The 22,046-nt window shown below is 49.4% G+C and overlaps 2 protein-coding genes across 2 annotated transcripts in view; both read right to left on the bottom strand.

Moving 5' to 3' along the window:
* Positions 1 to 22,046, bottom strand: part of LOC144606726 (cAMP-dependent protein kinase inhibitor alpha-like) — a 692,291-nt gene that overhangs the window by 413,273 nt on the left and 256,972 nt on the right. The gene's annotated exons all lie outside the window — the stretch shown is intronic.
* The window catches only part of hivep3b (HIVEP zinc finger 3b), a 243,634-nt gene that overhangs the window by 16,400 nt on the left and 205,188 nt on the right, over positions 1 to 22,046 (bottom strand). The window contains exons 6-7 of the mRNA XM_078422962.1: positions 15,221 to 15,396; positions 2,390 to 2,488 (exon numbers count right to left, since the gene is read on the bottom strand). Of these exons, the coding sequence (XP_078279088.1) occupies positions 2,390 to 2,488; positions 15,221 to 15,396 (275 nt within the window). The remainder of the gene's footprint in view (positions 1 to 2,389; positions 2,489 to 15,220; positions 15,397 to 22,046) is intronic.

Here is a 22,046-nt window from a genome sequence, read left to right as displayed (position 1 = left end):
GGCTGCCTGGCCCAGCGAGTCTGCGCCGACCAGCGATCCCCGCACACTTACACTATCCTACACACTATTTGCAACTTTTACTGAGGCCAATTAACCAACAAACCTGTACATCTTTGGAGTGTGGGAGGAAACCGGAGCACCCGGGAAAAACCCACTTGGGTCACGGGGAGAACGTACAAACTCCGTACAGGCAGCACCCGTGGTCATGATCAAACCCGGGTCTCTAGCGCTGTGAGGCAGCAACTCTACCGCTGCGCTACCGTGCCGCCCTAATGTTAATTCTTTGTCTCCGTGCTGACACCGAGGGATCAAAACTACACCAGAGATCCAAAATAAATAACTACCTAAAGATTGCAAGTGAAAGTCAATTCTTCATTTATTTTTTCACTGCAATCCCCAGCCATGGCAGGATGTGTTATCTCATCAATCAACACCTGCTGCTGTTCAAAAGCACTTGGAAAATGTCTGGCGCACAGGTTAATTTCTGGGACAGAATTAAACACGTATTGCATCTGATACTCTGCAAGTGCAAACTCACTCAGGTGATGATTCATATGATAGAAAGGTAACAATCATTCGGAGAGCTTATTTCATGGGCAACTGGACTTATAATCGCAGTTTTGCCAAATTGCTTATTATAAAAGCAAGCAAGGATTATTATCTCAGACGGTTTTTCATGCATGTGAACTATCCATCTTGTGCACAGGGAAATTGTTAACCATTTCTGCCAAATAAAATGCTTAGATATTCCAGATTTAACTAAAAAAAAAGGCCTGCATTCAGATCATAAGGTTATAAGTGATAGGAGCAGAATTAGGCCATTCGGCCCATCAAGTCTACTCCGCCATTCAATCGTGGCTGATCTGTCTCTCCCTCCTAACCCCGTTCTCCTGCCTTCTCCCCATAACCCCTGGGGTTGCTGCTTTATTTAGCTGAAGAAACATAATGATACTGGTGAAGTACGGTATCAGATAGCATCTTTAAGTTAGTATTACATGGTTTTCCATTCTTATTTGCTATTGAGTAACAGATTAATAGAGTCAAACAGCATGAAAACAAGGCCTTTCGGCTCAACTTGCCCATGCCGACCACGATGCCCAATCTATACTACTCTCACCAGTCCGCGTTTGGCCCATGTCGCCCTAAACCTTTATATTTGGCTCATTCCAGTGGCACATCAATAGAGCTGCTGCCTCACAGCGCCAGAAGCCCAGGTTCGATCCTGACTATGGGTGCTGTCTGTGCGTAGTTTGTATGTTCTCCCTGTGACTGCTTGGGTTTTCTCCGGGTTGCTCCGGTTTCCTCCCACATTCCAGGGAGGTGCAGGTTTGTAGGTTAATTGGCTTTGGGAAATTGCCGCTTGTGTGTAGAATGCTAAAGTGGGAAAACATAGAACTCGTGGTACGAGTGATTGATGGTCAGGGTGGACTCAGTGGGCCGAAGGGCTTGTTTCCATGCTGTATCTCTAAGCTAAACTAAAATATTTAGCAATATTTAGCTGAATGGCTGAAAGTAATAAATCTAACTACATCTCTCTTTCGCTTTAATGTAGATCTTAAAAGGTTCTGCTTCCTAATCTAGTATCTCCATAAGTGGGTCAGGATCAAATAGTGTCGGATAATACTCCTGAGAATTGCCCTGCAACGCTTTACAAAGTAATATACAAAGGTAGATTGTCATGCACAGACATCGTGGGCCGATGGGCCTGTAGCTATGCTGAATTGTTCCATGTTCTATGCAGCTTCCAGATACTGCTTCTTGTTTTGAAGATTTTCCCCAATATCTTTTGTAGGTTAATTGGCTAGGTATAATTGTAAATTGACCCTAGTGTGTGCAGGATAGCTCTAGGGACTATACTAGGGACTGTCTTAGTGCTATGTGCGGGGATCGCTGGTCGGCGTGTAAAGCGCAGTCACAGTTGTGATTCGGGAAAGACAGTTTGGACCCAGCAAGTTTAATAATAATAAAATAATGGCCATCTTATCTTATCTTCAGTGAGAATGTGTGAGGGACAAACACAGCAACAGGGCACTATCTAAAACTGTGTGATAATACTATAACAGTACAGTACAGCATAGGAACAGACCCTTCTGAGTCGAAAATGATGCCAAGATGAACTAATCTCATCTGCCTGCACATGATCCATATCATTCCATTCCCTGCATATCCATGTGCCTATATAAAAGACTCAAACACCACTATCATATCTGCCTCTATCACCAGTCCATCATAGGGACTGTCCTATACTATGGACTGTCTTAGAGCCATGTGCAGGGATTGATGGTCGGAGTGGACTTGGTGGGCCAAAGGGCCTGTTTCCGCGCTGTATCTCTGAACTAAACTAAAAGGATTCTCGCCGGGGTGAGATGACGCAATGAGCCCGATGTACCTTCTTCAGATTCCACGTCTTCCATTAAAGCAACAGTCACTCCCATCTCCTGGCACTTTTTACTGTGAGCCTTTGACTTCATGTGCTTCGTCAAATTCCCTAAAGAACATAAACAGTGATCAGTCCAGCTGCTTTGTTGCAATAAATCACGCCTTGCCCCACTCAGCTACTGCTTGGCAGGAGTTGCAATAAATCACACCCTTGCCCCACTCAGCTACTGCTTGGCTGAAGTTGCCCACTCTCGGCTCAATTAACGCCCCAATGAAGCTGATCCGATTCGTCGGTCAATGCACTCCCACTACTTCATAAATGAACACCGCGACACCAAGCTGGACGCGCTTCTCCGCTGCCGATCGATCGCACAGCAACTGTGACGCTGTGATCTGATGACTGAATTACTAACATCTTCTATTTCCCTCTGTTTAATTATTGTGCGGCCGTCATTTAATGACTGCAGGGGTTTCAGGGATGAGAACTTGCCACCCTGCAAACTCATTTGGGTCCTTTCCTACACTTCTGCAACAAGTCACGCTGGAAAGGGCGCAGAGAAGATTTATGAGGATGTTGCCAGGACTCGAGGGCCTGAACTATAGGGAGAGGTTGAGCAGGCAAGGATCTCTTCCTTGGAGCGCAGCGTGATGAGGGGTTATCTTATAGAGGTGTATAAAATCATGAGAGGAATATGCACAGTCTCTTGCCGAGAGTAGGTGAATCGAGAACCAGAGGACATAGCTTTAAGGTGAGGGGGGGGTAGATTTATTATACATCTGAGGGGTAACTTTTTCACGCAAAGGGTGGTGGGTGTATGGAATGAGCTGCCGGAGGAGGTAGTTGAGGCAGGTACTATTGCAATGATTATGAAACATTTAGACAGGTACATGGATAAGGGACAGGTTTAGAGGGATATGGGCCAAATGCAGGAAGGTGGGACTCGTGTAGATGGGACATGTTGGCCGGAGTGGGCAAGTTGGACCGAAGGGCCTGTTTCCACGCTGTAATACTAAGTCCCACACTGGCACAAGGGAGGACAGGATAAACAAACAAACCAGGCGATAATCCATTCAGCCAGGTGGCTCCAGGTTCGATTCCCATTCCTTCCAAAGACTGTCCCATTACAGGATAGCAAAGGTGAAAGACAGTCGCACTTTTCTCCGGTGCTTTTTAAAAACCCTAATAGCCTCCCACTTTCTTTTGCAGCCAAATAAATATTTGTAAAGTGCAGTCACTGTTTGTGATTCGGGAAAGACGGCAGCCAATTTGGACACAGTAAGTCTCTGTGAATAATAATAAAATAATGGCCACCTTATCTATCTTCAGTGAGAATGCGTAAGGGACAAACACAGCACAGGGAGTAACTCAGCTGGTCAGGCAGTATCTCAGGAGAGAAGGAATGGGATATCGTTTCGGGTCAAAACCCTTCCTCAGTCTGAGGAAGAGTCCATATCAGTCTGAGGAAGAGTCTCGACCCGAAACGTCACCCATTCCTTCTCTCCTGAGATGCTGCCTGACCAGATGAGTTACTCCAGCATTTTGTGACACCATCAATTTGTACCAGCACCTGCAGTTATTTTCCTACTCATCTAAAACTGTGTGATAACACTATAACAGTCAGATAGAACAGTACAGCACAGGAACAGGCCCTTTGGCCCACATCGTCTGTGCCGAACATGATGCCAATATAAATTAATCTCATCTGCCTGCACATGATCCATATCCCTCTATTCCCTGCATATCGAAAAGCCTCTTAAACGCAGCTATCAGACCTGCCACCATCACCACCAGTGTGACCCAGCCACACACCGTCTGTGTGAAAACCTTGCCCCTCACATATCCTTTATTCTTTGCCCCTCTTACCTTAAAGCAGTGCCCTCTAGTCATTGACATGTACACCCTGGGGAAACAATATATATATATATATAGTGTAAGAAAATAACTGCAGATGCTGGTACAAATCAAAGGTATTTATTCACAAAATGCTGGAGTAACTCAGCAGGTCAGGCAGCATCTCAGGAGAGAAGGAATGGGTGACGTTTCGGGTCGAGACCCTTCTTCAGACTGATGTCAAGATGTGGTTGTAGAGTAGGAGGGCAGGAGAAATCACAGAGGGGGAGCCGCGAGAGAGCATGTTGCTAAACTCTCGTCGAAGAGAGGAGGAGAACTTCTTCAAAGTGGACATACCTCGAAGAGAAATCGCAGTGGAGCAACAAGTAGTATAAGAAAATAACTGCAGATGCTGGTACAAATCGATTTATTCACAAAATGCTGGAGTAACTCAGCAGGTCAGGCAACATCTCGGGAGAGAAGGAGTGGGTGACGTTTCGGGTCGAGACCCTTCTTCAGACTGATGTCTACATATATCTATCTTCTATATACTATTAAAACTCAGATCTTGTATCTATATATATATATCCCACTGATGTCGGCTGAAGACGGCAATTCCGGCAAAACGGTGAACCGTAGCGCCACGATTTTTGTACCGCCTTAATCAGCATGCGGTTCGCTGCTGGAAAATGATATTTTTATTTAATTCGGACGCATATTTTTTAAGTTACAGAGGTTTAAAAGTGCTGCCCCCCCTGATTTATCGAAGTTTTGACAGAAGGGGGGCGCTGCGGTGCGGATTGTGATGTCACAATGCCCCTGTGAGATGGACTCGAGCTGACCCCCCTTCCCCCCCCCCAGCGGTATTCAGCGTGTGACGTCACAATGCCCCTGTGCTACATTGTTGCGAAGAGCTGTCAAGTCAAGTCCATTTTATTTGTATAGCACATTTAAAAACAACCCACGTTGACCAAAGTGCTGTACATCTGATTAGCGCCTCCTCAATGAGCCTCAAACGCTAGGGAGTAGAAATAGGTTTTGAGCATGGACTTAAAGGAGTCGATGGAGGGGGCAGTTCTGATGGGGAGAGGGATGCTCTTTCCACCCTCCCCCTCTCTCCCTCCCCCCTCCCCCCTCCCCCCTTTCCCCCCTCCCCCCCTTTCCGCCCTCCCCTTCCACCCTCCCCTCCCCTCCCCCTTCCCTCCCCCCACTCCCCTTCCCCCTTCCCCCTCCCCTCCTCCCTCCACACCTCCCTCCTCCCCCCCTCCCCCTTCCCTCCCTCCCCTTCTCCCGGTTACAATGTAAACCCTACGAGGACGGGCACAATGGGGAAAGAGGGGTACTGGGAAAAGGGGAGGTCCCCCTCCCTCCGCCCTTCCCCTCCCCCTCCCTCCCCCTCCCCCTCTCTCCCTCCCCCTCCCCCTCTCTCCCTCCCCCCTTCCCCCCCTCCCCTTCCCCCCCTCCCCTCCCCTACCCCCTCCCTCCCCCTCCCCTCCTCCCTCCACACCTCTCTCCCTCCCCCTTCCCTCCCTCCCCTCCTCCCGGTTACAATGGAAACCCTACGAGGACGGGCCCAACGGGCACACTTGAGATGGGTGCTACAGTGAGAAGCACTATGTGACCGCGAATGTTTCAAAACAAGCACTTAAAAAGCACTTATCTCTTTTTAAAGTATATTTTTTTATTGCAAGTCACTTAACATACACAGATCAGCATTGGGCCCATATGCTCGTGGGCCACCGGGGCAAGTGTTTCGAAAAAAGCACTGAGAGTGTGTATGGGGAGAGAGAGAATGGGGGGGGGGTCTGTGAATGGGGACTGGGGACAACAGGGGTCGTTGCGGAGGGGGCTTGGTGGTGGGGGAAAGAGGGGTACTGGGAAAAGGGAAGGTCCCACTTCCCCCATCAACCCCTTCCTCCCCCCTCCTTCCCACCTCCATCCCCACTCCCTCCCCCCCTCCCTCCCCCCTCAATCGCAACCTCCATCACCACTCAGCCCCTAACTCCCCCCCTCCCTCCTTCCCTCCATCCCACCCTCCCCCACTCCCTCCCCCCTCCCTCCACCATTCCATCCCTCTCCCCCTCCCCCCTCCTTCCACCATCCCTCCACCCCTCCCGGTTACAATGGAAACCCTACAGGGACGGGCCCAACGGGGAAAGAGGGGTACTGGGAAAAGGGGAGATCCCCCTCCCTCCCTCCCCCCTCACTCCCCCTTACCTCCCCCCTACCCCCCTCCCTCCCCTCTCCCTCCCTCCTCCCCCTTCCCCCCTCCCCCCCTCCCCTCCCCCTCCCCTCCTCCCTCCACACCTCCCTCCTCCCTCCCTCCCCCTCCCCTCCCTCCCCTCCTCCCGGTTACAATGGAAACCCTACGAGCACGGGCCCAATGGGGAAAGAGGGGTACTGGGAAAAGGGGAGGTCCCCCTCCCTCCCCCCTCACTCCCTTCTCCCTCCCCCCCTCCCTCCCCCTCCCCTTCCCCCCTCCCTCCCCTTCCCCCCTCCCCCTCCCCCCTACCCCCTTCCCTCACCTCTCCCTCCCTCCCTTCCTCCCTCCCCTCCCCCCCTCCCTCCCCCTCCCCTCCCCCCTCCACACCTCCCTACTCCCTCCCTCCCCCTTCCCTACCCCCACTCCCCTCCCGGTTACAATGGAAACCCTACGAGGACGGGCCCAACGGGCACACTTCTTCTAGTATACTACTAAAACTCAGATCTTGTGTTATATATATATATAACACTGATGTCGGCTGAATACGGCAATTCCGGCAAAACGGTGAACCGTAGCGCCACGATTTTTGTACCGCCTTAATCAGCATGCGGTTCGCTGCTGGAAAATGATATTTTTATTTAATTCGGACGCATATTTTTTAAGTTACAGAGGTTTAAAAGTGCTGCCCCCCCTGATTTATCGAAGTTTTGACAGAAGGGGGGCGCTGCGGTGCGGATTGTGATGTCACAATGCCCCTGTGAGATGGACTCGAGCTGACCCCCCTTCCCCCCCCCCAGCGGTATTCAGCGTGTGACGTCACAATGCCCCTGTGCTACATTGTTGCGAAGAGCTGTCAAGTCAAGTCCATTTTATTTGTACAGCACATTTAAAAACAACCCACGTTGACCAAAGTGCTGTACATCTGATTAGGTACTAAGGAAAACACAGTGGACGCAAACAGTTCACAGCGCCTCCTCAATGAGCCTCAAACGCTAGGGAGTAGAAATAGGTTTTGAGCCTGGACTTCCCCCTCCCCCTCTCTCCCTCCCCCCTTCCCCCCCTCCCCTTCCCCCCCTCCCCTCCCCTACCCCCTCCCTCCCCTCCTCCCTCCACACCTCTCTCTCTCCCCCTTCCCTCCCTCCCCTCCTCCCGGTTACAATGGAAACCCTACGAGGACGGGCCCAACGGGCACACTTGAGATGGGTGCTACAGTGAGAAGCACTATGTGACCGCGAATGTTTCAAAACAAGCACTTAAAAAGCACTTATCTCTTTTTAAAGTATATTTTTTTATTGCAAGTCACTTAACATACACAGATCAGCATTGGGCCCATATGCTCGTGGGCCACCGGGGCAAGTGTTTCGAAAAAAGCACTGAGAGTGTGTATGGGGAGAGAGAGAATGGGGGGGGGGTCTGTGAATGGGGACTGGGGACAACAGGGGTCGTTGCGGAGGGGGCTTGGTGGTGGGGGAAAGAGGGGTACTGGGAAAAGGGGAGGTCCCACTTCCCCCATCAACCCCTTCCTCCCCCCTCCTTCCCACCTCCATCCCCACTCCCTCCCCCCCTCCCTCCCCCCTCAATCCCAACCTCCATCACCACTCAGCCCCTAACTCCCCCCCTCCCTCCTTCCCTCCATCCCACCCTCCCCCACTCCCTCCCCCCTCCCTCCACCATTCCATCCCTCTCCCCCTCCCCCCTCCTTCCACCATCCCTCCACCCCTCCCGGTTACAATGGAAACCCTACAGGGACGGGCCCAACGGGGAAAGAGGGGTACTGGGAAAAGGGGAGATCCCCCTCCCTCCCCCCTTCCCCCTCCCTCCCCCCTACCCCCCCTCCCCTCTCCCCCTCCCTCCCCCTACCCCTTCACTCCCCCCTTCCCCCCTCCCCTCCCTCCCCCCTCCTCCCTCCCTCCCCCTTCCCTCCCTCCCCTCCTCCCGGTTACAATGGAAACCCTACGAGGACGGGCCCAACGGGGAAAGAGGGGTACTGGGAAAAGGGGAGATCCCCCTCCCTCCCTCCCCCCTCACTCCCCCTTACCTCCCCCCTACCCCCCTCCCTCCCCTCTCCCTCCCTCCTCCCCCCTTCCCCCCCTCCCCTCCCCCTCCCCTCCCCTCCTCCCTCCACACCTCCCTCCTCCCTCCCTCCCCCTCCCCTCCCTCCCCTCCTCCCGGTTACAATGGAAACCCTACGAGCACGGGCCCAATGGGGAAAGAGGGGTACTGGGAAAAGGGGAGGTCCCCCTCCCTCCCCCCTCACTCCCTTCTCCCTCCCCCCTCCCTCCCCCTCCCCTTCCCCCCTCCCTCCCCTTCCCCCTCCCCTCCCTCCCCCTCCCCCCTACCCCCTTCCCTCCCCTCTCCCTCCCTCCCTTCCCCCCTCCCCTCCCCCCCTCCCTCCCCCTCCCCTCCCCCCTCCACACCTCCCTACTCCCTCCCTCCCCCTTCCCTACCCCCACTCCCCTCCCGGTTACAATGGAAACCCTAAGAGGACGGGCCCAACGGGCACACTTGTTCTAGTATATATATATATATATGTGTGTGTATATATATATGTGTGTATATACACACACACATATATACATATATATGTGTATATATGTATACATATATGTATATAGTATATATATGTATATATATATAGTATTTGTGTATATATATACATATACACTTTTTACACTTTTTCTCTCTCGTTTATCATATTGTTTACAGTGTACTATGTTTACACATTCTGTTGTGCTGCAGCAAGTAAGAATTTCATTGTTCTATCTGAGACATATGACAATAAAACACTCTTGACTTGACTCATGCCCCCATAATGTTTTATTAACGTCTATCAGATCTTCTCTGGCATTCCAGAGAAAACAATTTAAGTTTGTCCAACTTCTTTTGACAGGTGGGTGGGTGGGGAAAGGTGGTGGGGGAGGACAGCAGATCCTGATTGGAACTTACTGAGTACACACACCCACACACGCACACACACTCAGAAATGCACCCACATGAGCGTGCACACACACACACACACACGTACACGCACCCAAATGAGCACGCACACACACACACACAGACACAGTCACACACACACAGCATGTGTGGAGTTTGCACGTTCTCCATGCTGCTCCGTCTTCCTCCCACATCCCATAGATGTGCGAGCTTCTGGATTAACTGGCCTCTGTAAATTGACCGAGTTTGAAGGGAGTGGATGAGAATGTGGGATGGCATAGAGCTGGTGTGAACGGGTGACTGATGGTTGGTGTGTGCTCGGTGGGCCAAAGGGCTTGTTTCCATGCTGCATCTTTCAATCAATCAATGTGTGAACACAAGCTAATCCACAAGCATGCATAAATGCACGGAAGCACACACATGTATACACATGCATGATCGTGCACATGCATGCATGTCCACTTGCAAATATTGCACAATCCTGACCCATGCCCACACATGTACCCAAAACATGTCTCCATGCAAACAAAATGTGTACACACAATGCAATCACATACCGTGTGTACATACAAAACAGTGTGCACATAGAATCCACACGTGTAAAATGCATGCATCCATAGCAACGTGCCCTCAAAACTCACATACTTGAGACTATAAAGATACAGCATGGAAACAGGCCCTTCGGCCCACCGAGTCCGCACCAACCAGCGATCACCCTATACACTAGCACTATCCTACACACTAGGGATCATTTACTATTTACAGAAACCAATTAATGTACAAACCTGTACTTTTTACGGAGTGTGGGAGGAAACCGGATACCCAGTGAAAACCTACCCCGTCACATGGAGAACGTACAAACTCCATACAGACAGCATCCGTCGTCAGGATCGAACCCGGGTCTCTGGTGCTGTAAGGCAGAGATTCTACCGCTGCGCCACTGTGCCGCCCTTAAGTTTACACTTGTACGCACAGACGGGGCTGATAAACACCTCAGTAAACATTCGGGCTCAGTCGTGGGAGTTAGAATCGCATGAGAACATAGTTGTGAGATCTGATGACTATTTTCAACCCCCTTGCCCATGTCAATGGGGCCAGGCATGGGATGCACATACATCCATCTTAAATATCTTTTACATAACAAGTACTAACTGTATTAGTGCAACGCTCTATGCGGTATTTCCTCTCTTTTACTGGGTTCCCCTGGTTTTTTCTACTTAGACTAGCAGCATTGGCAGTAAAAGGGTGACTGGAGTTCCTCTCGCACCTCATTACTTGTTTTATACGTGCATTTGCCATTACTGAGAGGCGGGGATCGCTGCCAAATGTAGCTCGTCGATGCCTTGGCCTCACATCCTGCAGAAAGAAGACCTACTGACTCCGGAGATGTGGAATAGAGATTTCTGAAATATCTACATTCTTGGCAACCAGATGAAGTGTAGCGATACAGAAGTCAGGCCCTGAGCTGATCCTCCCCTGTGTGAATAGACTGGAAGTTATTTGTATGTGAGGACTTTCCCTTTCTCATCATCTTATCAAAACAACTGCAACTCCAGTAAACGAAAAAATAATCCATGCCCTAAAATACCGTAAGTTCATAAGTGATAGGAGCAGAATTAGGCCATTCGGACCATCAAGTCTACCCCGCCATTCAATCATGGCTGAGCGATCATTCCCTCCGAACCCCATTCTCCTGCCTCCTCCCCGTAACCCCTGACACCCGTATTGATCAAGAATCTATCTATCTTTGTCTTAAAAATATCCATTGACTTGGCCTCTATAGCCTTCTGGAATTCGGCAATGAATTCCACAGATTCACCACCCTCTGACGAAGGAAATTCCTCCCAAAAGAACATCCTTTATTTCTGTGGCTATGACCTCTGGTCCTAGACTCTCCCACTAGTGGAAACATCCTCTCCACATCCACTCTATCCAGGCCATTCACCAACCATATTGTCTCAACCATGATCAGCAATAAATAGCTAAGGCGCTGTCTTCAGATTATTGAGTTACGGACAGCAAACTACAGCACGGGAAATGGTGACTCTGTTCCTTGTGCCCGTCCAACTCTTTGCAAGAATATGGAAGTGTACTTGGTAGAACTTACTAGGTAGAGTTAATTCAGAGAAGCAGCGAAGATTGAAATCTTACACCTTATAGCAAAGTTTAGTTTGGTTTGGAGATACATGGAAAGAGGCCCTTCAGCCCACCGAGTCCGTGCTGACTATCGATCACCCGTACATTGGTTCTATGTTATCACAGTTTTGTTCCCACTCTCTACACACCAGGGGCAATAGATACAGGGACCAATTAACCTACAAACCTGCACGTCTTTGGGATGTGGGAGGAAACCGGAGCACCTGGAGGAAGCACAGGTGGTCACAGGGAGAACGTGCAGACTCCGTACAGACAGCACCCGTAGTCAGGAACGATGCCAGGTCTCTGGCACTGTGAGGCAGCAACTCTACTGTTGTGACACTGTGCCACCCTTACTGATACCAAAAGCCACAACCATTTTCAGCGGGCCAGGGCAACAGGCCTTTGAGGCCAAGGTAAGAATCAATGCACAATGGCGCAATGGTAGAGTTGCTGCCCGGCAGCGCCAGAGACCAGAATTGGATCATGACTACGGGTGCTTGACTGCATTGATGTTAGCACTTTAAAAGGCATGTCCAATTAGTCTGAAGAAGAGTCTCGACCCGAAATGTCACCTATTCCTTTTCTCCAGAGATGGTGTCTGACCTGCTGAGTTACTCCAGCTTTTTGTGTCTATCTTCGGTTCAAACCAGCATCTGCTGTTCCTTCCTATACATCTCCAATTAGTTTTGTTTAGTTTAGTTTAGAGATACAGTGTGGAAACAGGGCCTTCGGCCCAACGAGTCTGTGTCGATCAGCGATCCCCATACACTAGCACTATCACAATTTACAATCTTTACCAAAGCCATTAACCTACAAACCTGCACGTCTTTGGAGTGTGGGAGGAAACCAGAGCACCCGGGCAAAACCCACGCAGGTCAAGAGGAGAATGTACAAACACCGTACAGGCAGCACCTGTAATCAGGATGGAACCCGGGTCTCTGGCGTTGTAAGGCAGCAACTCTACCGTCGCGCCACCGTGCCCACTTTTCTTTCTTTTCTCTCAGTCTGCATTGAGACCAGGTCTCGTGCCACGCAAATGTAGGTTCAATACCCGGCTCCTCCACAGTGATAAACGTGGGCCGGGGAAGGGCAACATTGGCGATGGCGGGAGTATGCAACCCTGCAGCGGCTGCAATGCGAAGTTGCACTCATGCAGTCACGCAGCATGAAGGACTTGCACTTATTTCTGGGAATGCACAGATAGATGGGGACTGGTAGTTCTGCATATACCACCCGCAAGTTGGACAGAACAGCCAAAGAAAATTATTGCTCCAGAAAGGGCAGGTGGGCCTGTCAGTTAACAAAAACAGTACAAAATACCTTGTGTTCGAACAGGAAGCTCCTTCAGGTTAAAGACAAAATTCCCTGAAACATCTGTTTGGGTCTCGCTTCCAGCCTGCCAAGTATTCCAAAAAGGACTATCAACTAAAAACTCAATATTTACTTTCCAAAATATATTCCAAGATTTTCAATTTATTGCTTTACGGAACATATAATTACCCATGTGCTTGTTCAGGAACTCAAACCTCAAAGGCTAGCAGTCCTGCTCACAATGTGGGAGGGTGCAGTTATAGTCTTATGGAAACGCAGGAGCAGAACAGGCCATTCAGCCCCTCGAGCTTGTACTGTCATTAGATGACATTGTGGCTGAGCGGGCTCTGAGCTCTGTTCACCTGCCATGGACTGTGGGATCAAACCCTGAAGCAGGCAAGATGCTTTAGCAGGGAGAAGGGGTTGTACACATGCCGTGGTTCAGTGGCTAGCACTCCCGCCTCCAGGTCAGAGAGTGACGAGTTCAAATCCCACTTCTGAGAACCATCACAAGGTCCATGCTAACGAACCCATGGAACGCTGTGCAAAGGCAGGTCTTTTGGAGTTACTACCTTGGATCAAGGACTTAAAGTGATGTCCAATCTGCTCCAACAGGTCACGGAACCATTTTCAGAAAGAACAGGGCAGTTTCAACAGGGGCTATGGCCAATGTTTACCCACCTGTCAACATTATTAGAAAGGATTATCTGATCGCCACTAAGCAAATGTTCACCATAATTTGCTGTGTGCAAATGAATCAGCTTTTCATTCATTACAACAGTGACTGTTCTCCAAAACACCCACGTGATCTAATGACTTTCTTTGACATTGCCACCCCACAACTTAAAAAATGTTATCGCAAGACACAGGAGACAAAACACAATGTGTCTAACTAGCTTCTAGGTAAGTTGTTTGCACCTATTTTAGTGACACAGCAGGGATAAAGCAAATGGGGTCTCTGGGTTTTCTCCTCTCCCTGTTCTCAGTATCGCTGGGCCACTCAATCCATCATGTTAGATGGGTTACCATCAACCATAAGCAAAGGGTGGTGGGTGTATTGAAAGAGCTGCCAGAGGTGGTGTTTGAGGCAGGTACTCTCGTTACATTTAAGAGACATGTGGACAGTTAAATGGATCGGACAGGTTTAGAGGGAAATGGGCCAAACGCAGGCAGGTGGGACTAGTGTAGATGGGGCACGTTGGCCGGAGTGAGCAAGTTGGGCCGAAGGGCCTGTTTCTAAGCAACTGTAACTATGTGTTTTTCCTTATCTATCCATCAAGGTGACCATTACTAGCAAGGCCAGCATACACTGTCCATCTCTAATTGCCAGGAAGAGTTTGAGAGCCCAGTACCCGAGAGCCCCCAACAGGTAAGGATATCAAATGTCCTTCCCTTAACGATATTAATGAACCGGATCAAACCCGGGTGAGGAAGCAGCTCTACCAGCTGCGCCAGTGTCTCACATTAACCGGAAGGTGAGAAGACTCCTGGTTCAAATCCCATTCTAGGGATTGAGCGCAGATCAAGATGGAAAGACCCTGCGTAAAACACCAGTGCCATCCCACCAAGAGATGCCACCCTTCAGCTAACGTTACAAACTAAAGCTGTGACTCCTTTACCAGACGGCCATTTAAAAAAAACTTCACTATCTTCCAGGTTTTACCGACACTTTAACGAACATTTCTAAAACACTGTTACTTGCCCGTTATCACACTGCTGCCAGAGGGCACTTGCAGCGTGTAAATTGCCCGCCTCCTTTCCTGCACTTAACAGGGTCCCCGTCCCAAGGGCGGTCTAGTGGCGCAGTGGTGGAGTCACTGCCTTACAGCACCAGGGACCCAGCTTCAATCCTTACGGATTACGGGTGCTACTTGCACGGAGTTTGTACGTTCTCCCCGTGACCTGCATGGGTTTTCTGCTTTTCTCCCACACTCCAAAGACGTACAGGAGTGTCGTTTAATTGTCTTCGGTAAAGATTGTTAATTGTCCCTAGTGTGTCGGATAGTCAACAGGGACCACTGGTCGGCACGGACCCGGTGGGCCGAAGGGCCTGCAACCATGCTGTATCTCTAAACTACACTAAACTAAGTTCGAAAATATTTCACTGACTAACTCAGTGGATCAGTGGATCAGCATCTCTGGAAGATGTGGAGAGGAAGTGCCTGGGGACATTCTGAAAGGGAGAGGAACGCAAGATCCTCTTCCTACGTCAGCCCCAGTCACCGTGTCAACCAGAGCTGGTCACCAGGCATGGCTCAGTGCTCTAAAATGGACCAGAGTATCTCAGCTACGTCCATAGTACAGGTCAACGTGGGTCAGCCTGACTGTGGGAGCCCTGGACAGGAGAGGAAGGGAGGGAGTGGGGAGGGGGAGAACGGGGGGTAAGTTCGAGGAGGTAGAAAGAGGAAAGGCTTTCTCACCTTTGGTTTTGAAGGCAAAGTTACAATAGTTGCAGGCGTATGGCCGAAGGTCTGTGTGTGTGCGGATGTGTTTCTTCAGCATGCTTGGTTTCTTGCAGCGAATTCCACATTCCTCGCACACATACTTCCCCCTTCCCCTCCCTCGCACATAAACATAATCTTCGTTGGACTTATACCTACAAAAACAATATACAAAAACACAGGAGTTAATGAAACTTCGAGGGTAAACTATATATATTTTTAAAAAAAAGGTCTGACGACAAGGTGGTGGAGAGGTGGGGGCTCAACAAGCATGGGGCTGGAAAACAAGGAGCGCATTGAAAGGTCGGGATCTTTCGCAAGTGTTCCCCTGCCAAAGGTGGAAAAATAATAAGGCAGCGGTGGACATTAAGGAATTCTCAGCAGCGTAACATCTGCTTTGAAAACGGTCTTTGTGTTACATTAGCACAGGATGGCCACAGAGCGCTGTTCAGCCCGTTCAAACATTACAACAAGAACCCACAACAACTCCAGGGCAGCGTCCAAAGTAAACCCTCTGGCAGGACTCCCCTCCTTCCCTGTAGAGTCCCACTTGCTTTAAAATCAAATCAAACAAAAATGCAAACACTGGAAATCTGAAATGAAAACAGAGAGCGCTGGAGAGATTCAGCGCGCCCAGCAGCGTCTGTGGAAAGGGAAACAAGAGTTTGGCATTTCAGGTCAATGCTTCCTGGTCAATGGCGGTAGAGAATTAGGAGTGTTTGAACAAGGTTGGAGTCAGTGAGGATGGGGCAGAAGGGAAGGAGAGAGGAGGGGAAGGAGAGAGGACTGGAGGGTTGGTTCAAAGGAACAGAGGAATCGAAGGAATGGAGAAGCTCTTTGAAATAAAACAAAACTCCTTCAAATGTTGCACTTCAAGCCCCAGTTCCAAATGGCAAACATTATTTCCTTTGTCTTATTTGATGCCATTTTACCTGTGGAGATGATCCACAATCCTATTTTTATTGAAGTCCTGACATGCTCTCTTCTATCAATTCCCCCTCCATGACCATCCTTGCTTGGCTTTCACTGTTGGTGATCACCCTCTTGGAGAATGTGGCATGATGCCCTCCTTGGATGGTGCTCTTAATCACACAGGACCCAAACACAACCCCTCCCCCTCCCAAACACAGCTCCCCTCTCCAACACCAAGTCAACTACTGCAAACACAATCCCCACCCACACACACACACACATGGGGTGGCACAGCGGTAGAGTTGCTGCCTTACAGCACCAGAGACCGGGGTTCGATCCTGACTATGGACACTGTCTGTGCGGAGTTTGTATGTTTTGCTTTTGATCATGTGGGTTTTTTCCGGGTGCTCCGGTTTCCTCCCACACTCCAAAGATACACAGGTTTGTAGGTTAATTGGCTTCGGTATAATTGTAAATTGTCCTTCGTGTGTGTAGGATAGTGTTAATGTATAGGGATCACCAGTAGGCATGGACTCGCATCTCTACTGTATCTCTAAACTAACCTCGAAGATAGACACTAAATGCTGGAGTAACTCAGCGGGACTGGGCACGGGCGGGAGGGGGGACTCGAGGACGCCGTGGCGTGGGTTGAATGGACGGATGAGCGGACCAATCAGTCCGACCCATCTCCCTCCTGCTCGGGAGTGTCCCCCGGGTGTGGGAGAGTGAGGGCGGTGATTGCATGCGGGCGGCTCCGCTAACGGCATCCATCTTGTCTGTGCGAGTGATGAGAGGCCGTGCGTGGTGACGTCAGACGCACAGCCCTTGGAAAAAATGTGGTTATAAATGAGAGTTTTAAAGTTTAAAATGTATGTAACTTAAAAGACATTCGACCAAATTAAATGAAAATATCATTGGCACCAGCCGTGAGAGTGGTGAATAAGGCGCTGCAAAAATTGTAGCGCCACGGTTTACCGTTTTGGCGAAATCACAGATCTAAACCGATATGTACAGATATGTACGTCTCCAAAGACGTACAGGTATGTGGGTTAATTGGCTGGGTAAATGTAAAAATTGTCCCTAGTGGGTGTAGGATAGTGTTAATGTGCGGGGATCGCTGGGCGGCACGGACTTGGTGGGCCGAAAAGGCCTGTTTCCGGCTGTATATATATGATATGATATGATATGATATGACTGGCAGCATCTCGGGAGAGAAGGAATGGGTGACGTTTCGGGTCGAGACCCTTCTTCAGTCTGGAGTATGAAGAAGGGTCTTGAGGGTAATACGCCAACAAAGGGTTGGATAAAGTCCCCTTCTCTCTTCCAGCTTCATTTCTTTCCTCCAACCCACCCCTCGGTACAATCAGCCTGAACAAGGATCCCGACCTAAAGCGTCACCTATTCCATGTTCTCCAGAGACGCTGCCTGACCCGCTGAGTTACTCCAGCACTTTGTGTCTTCTTCTGAAGACATATCGGACTGGCTTTGAAGAGCGCGGTGAATGTATGCAGGCTGAAGGGAAAGTTATGAGCACACTAAATCCAGGAGTTAGTGCGCTGCTTTCTGTCACCAACCACAGTGAAAGTGCAGCACCCATCATTAGTTTAACAGCCTTGAACTAACGTACCAAGCACTAAATCAGCCTGTGATCTGGGTGCTGAGAATACCATAAATCTGGTGCAAATGACAGTCTTCTCGCTGCCAGCTCTGTGGCACTGCGTTTGCCAGCATTTCACCGAGCTGCCTCTCTTTTGCCTTTATGCATCTCATAAACTTTAATAAGTGCACACACACACACACACACACATACAGAAAAAGAGAATTTGTTTATTCAAACTTTGCCACTGCTCTGCGATACCACAAGGCAAAAATGCACCAAATGACTCAGATATATTTTGTTTCGTTTAGAGATACAGCGCAGAAACAGGCACTTTGGACCACCAAATCCGCGCCGACCAGCGATCCCCGCACCCTAGCATTGTCCTCTGGACGAGGGAAATGTACAATTCTACTAAAGCCTTAGACGGTCTATGTCTTTGGGAGGTGTGTGGGAGGAAACCGGAGCACCTGGAGAAAACCCACTCAGGTCACGGGGAAAACACGCAAACTCTGTACAGACAGCACCCGTAATCAGGATCAAACCTGGGTCTCTGGCGCTGTAAGGCAGCAACTCTACCGCTGCGCCACCGTGCCGCCCCAACTTCTTGGGCCAATTAAGTTACTGGCTCAAAGTTAACGTGGGGGTACATCACTCCCAAACCTCGTCAAAGCAAAAATTCAACAGATGTGGGGAGTGGGGGGGGAAGAGGGAGGGTCTTTCAAGAGCCAAGCGTTTCTTTGTCAAACAGAGAAGCACTGCCAACGAAACTAGTGAACGTTTCCCGTGAATCACTTTCCTCTTCATCTTGTGGGACTTCTGGCTGTCAGCCGCTGTGATGTGGAGTAACCGTGACCATCAATCTTCCTTCTTGAATGGGTTAGTGCTGTTCACAGATGTGGCCGCAAAGCTATTTTTTCACTAGGGTTACAGTTCTAATATTTTCATATCATTTGCATCCCGCAAATAAACGCTACGACACAAGGGCCTTTATTTAAGCTCTGGGCTGTACAAAGGGGTGTTACAGTACGACTCGCCATCTGTGTCTGTGCTCCCTCTTTGAGCAGGCCAATTAGATATGCGAGGGCAGACAGCCACTGTTTTATCTGGCCACACAGTGAGCATTGTCAACTCTCAGCAGTGAGCATTTTTAACATACTTCACCCCGAACCAGTCTTTGAAGCTTCTCCGACCCTTCTTAAAGGGGAATTTTTATGGTGGGGATTTCAGAATATTAATGGTTGAGATTTAGAGTTCAGAGAGACAGCGCGGAAACAGATCACCCCATGCACAGAAGAAGGGTCTCGACCCGAGGCGTCACCCATTCCTTCTACCCAGAGATGCTGCCTGTCCCGCTGAGTTACTGTCTCCAGCATCTTGTGCCTATCTTCACCATCACTATCCTGCACACGAGGGAACAATTTACGATCGTTACCGAAGCCGATTAAGGTACAAAACTGCACGTCTTTGGAGTGTGGGAGGAATCCGGAGAAAACCCACGCGGTCACGGGGAGAATGTACAAACTGTACAGACAGCGCCCGTGGTCAGGATCGAACCCGAGGCTCTGGCTCTGTAAGGCCGCAACTCTACCGCTGCGCCACCGTGCCGCCCCATTTACATATTTGTATTTCTTATGAAGGGGAAGGATACGATGACGTCGAGTGAATTATATGCTGTTTCAAAATCTTATTAATTTGCCTAGATGTAGAAACAAGGAACTGGTTTACACAACAGGGAGCAAAGTGCTGGGATAACTCAACAGGTCAGGCAGCATCTCTGGAGAACGTAATCGCTGATCAGTCTGAAGAAGGGCCCAGACCCGAATTCTTGCTATTGAGGGCTGCAGCATAGGTTTACTAGGATAATTCCTGGAATGGCAGGACTGTCATATGTTGAAAGACTGGAGCGACTGGGTTTGTATACACTGGAATTTAGAAGGATGAGAGGGGATCTTATCGAAACATATAAGATTATTAAGGGGTTGGACATGTTAGAGGCAGGAAACATGTTCCCAATGTTGGGGGAGTCCAGAACCAGGGGCCACAGTTTAAGAATAAGGGTAGGCCATTTAGAACAGAGATGAGGAAAAACTTTTTCAGTCAGAGAGTTGTGAATCTGTGGAATTCTCTGCCTCAGAGGGCAGTGGAGGCCAATTCTCTGAATACATTCAAGAGAGAGCTAGATAGAGCTCTTAAGGATAGCGGAGTCAGGGGGTATGGGGAGAAAGCGGGAACGGGGTACTGATTGAGAATGATCAGCCATGATCGCGTTGAATGGCGGTGCTGGCTCGAAGGGCCGAATGGCCTACTCCTGCACCTATTGTCTATTGTCTATTGAAACGTCACCTATCCGTGTTAGCCAGAGGTGGTGTCTGACCCGTTGAATTTCTCCAGCACTTTTTGTCCTTTTTAAAATTAATTTGTCTAATCTGTTTCTTCATTTGAGTGACTTTCAATTCCATAGGCTTTCACAATTCCCCTCAGTCTGCCCAGATGGCGGATATTCATTGTGAAGCGAAAGATCACGGACCCCCTGATAGTGACACGGAACTGGTGTTTGGTACTGATGTTGGGCGGCACATTTGCGCAACTAGTACAGCCCCAGAGACCTGGGTTCGATCCTGACCTTGGGTGCTGTCTGTGTGGAGAAACATATAAAATTCTCATGTTCCCAATGTTGGGGGAGTCCAGAACCAGGGGCCACAGTTTAAGAATAAGGGGTAGGCCATTTAGAACGGAGATGAGAAAAAACTTTTTCAGTCAGAGGCAGGAACAGGGTACTGATTGAGAATGATCAGCCATGATCACATTGAATGGCGGTGCTGGCTCGAAGGGCCGAATGGCCTACTTCTGCACCTATTTTCGACGTTTCTAAGATTCTATGAGTTTGCATAATTTCCCGTGACTGCGTGGGATTCCACCGGATGCTCCGGGTTTTCACCCAAATTCCAACGACGTGAGGGTTTGTAGATTAATTGGCCTCTGTAAAATGCCCCGAGTGTGTCGGGGAGTGGATGCGAAAGTGGGAATAACATACAACTGATGTGGACTCAGTGAGCTGAAGGGCCTATTTCTGTGCTGAACCTTTCAATGATTCATTGAGGTGTGGGGTTGGTGATAGCTATGGAGTGGACAGGAGCTGGTGATAAAAGTAGATGTTGTTCATCGGTTTCAGTGGGTCGGGCACTCTGGTTATAAACTGCTTAAAAAGACAACTCTATGACACGTTCAAAGCTCAGTGTTCATCACAAATCACTGATCTTAGAAGGTGTCAAAATCTGAAAAGGGACGCAATTAAAAAGGGGCACGCTAAGGCAGCTCGCCATCACCTCACTCGGCCGCACAGTGGCACGTGGTCAGAGACAGAGACTCAGCTTTGATCCCGTCTATGGTCGCTGTCTGGGTGGTGTTTGCACATTCTCCCCGAGACCGCGTGGTTTTCTCCGAATGCTCCCACATTCCAAAGACGTAGAGGTTTGGGGCTTAATTGGCCTCTGTAAATTGTAAATTGTCCCTCGTGTGTAGGATAGTGCGAGTGTACGGGGTGATAACTGGTCGGCACGGACTCGGTGGGCCGAAGGTCCTGTATCCAAGCTGTATCTCTAAGGTATTTATTCACAAAATGCTGGAGTAACTCAGCAGGTCAGGCAGCATCTCAGGAGAGAAGGAATGGGCGACGTTTCGGGTCGAGACCCTTCTTCAGACTGATGTCAGGGGGGCGGGACAAAAAAAGGCAACTTGGTTGCCATGGACAAGTTGGGCTGAAGGGTCTGTTTCCATGTTGTGCAACATGGTCAGAAGATCATCTTGGCTAGCATAGCTGTATCTCTAAAGTCTAAATCCCAAAGTCTTTCAAATGCTGTTCTAGGACCTGTCTCAACTGCCTCGGCCGGCCGCTCGTTCCACTACAACTCTGAGTGAAAACTTTGCCCCTCAGATTCCTCCTAAATCTTTCCACTTTCAGCATAAACCTGTGTGCCAGTCTTGCTAAGCACCAATGATTTGCCACAATTAGCTACATTTACTGTGTTGGAAAGATATTTCATTGGGTGCAAACCACTCTACGATGTCCTGTTAACAAAAAGTGCGATAAAAATTCAAGTTATTTGATACCAATATATTAAGTGGTTGACTCAACAACCCTGGCATAAGGATAATGCAACCTCACAATCCAAAGGAGAAAACCAGGACTGGGAAACTACAGCCAGTCATAGAAATCATGCCTCCAAAACAACTCCAGTTTGGCAGAATCAAAATAGTTCTCTGAACGATAAATATACAAGAACAGGTCTACCA

The sequence above is a fragment of the Rhinoraja longicauda genome, chromosome 27 (genome assembly GCF_053455715.1).
Source record: "Rhinoraja longicauda isolate Sanriku21f chromosome 27, sRhiLon1.1, whole genome shotgun sequence".
Taxonomy (NCBI): Eukaryota; Metazoa; Chordata; class Chondrichthyes; order Rajiformes; family Arhynchobatidae; genus Rhinoraja; species Rhinoraja longicauda.
Note: the sequence above shows the minus strand (reverse complement) of the source record. Positions and strands in the feature narration are given on the sequence as shown.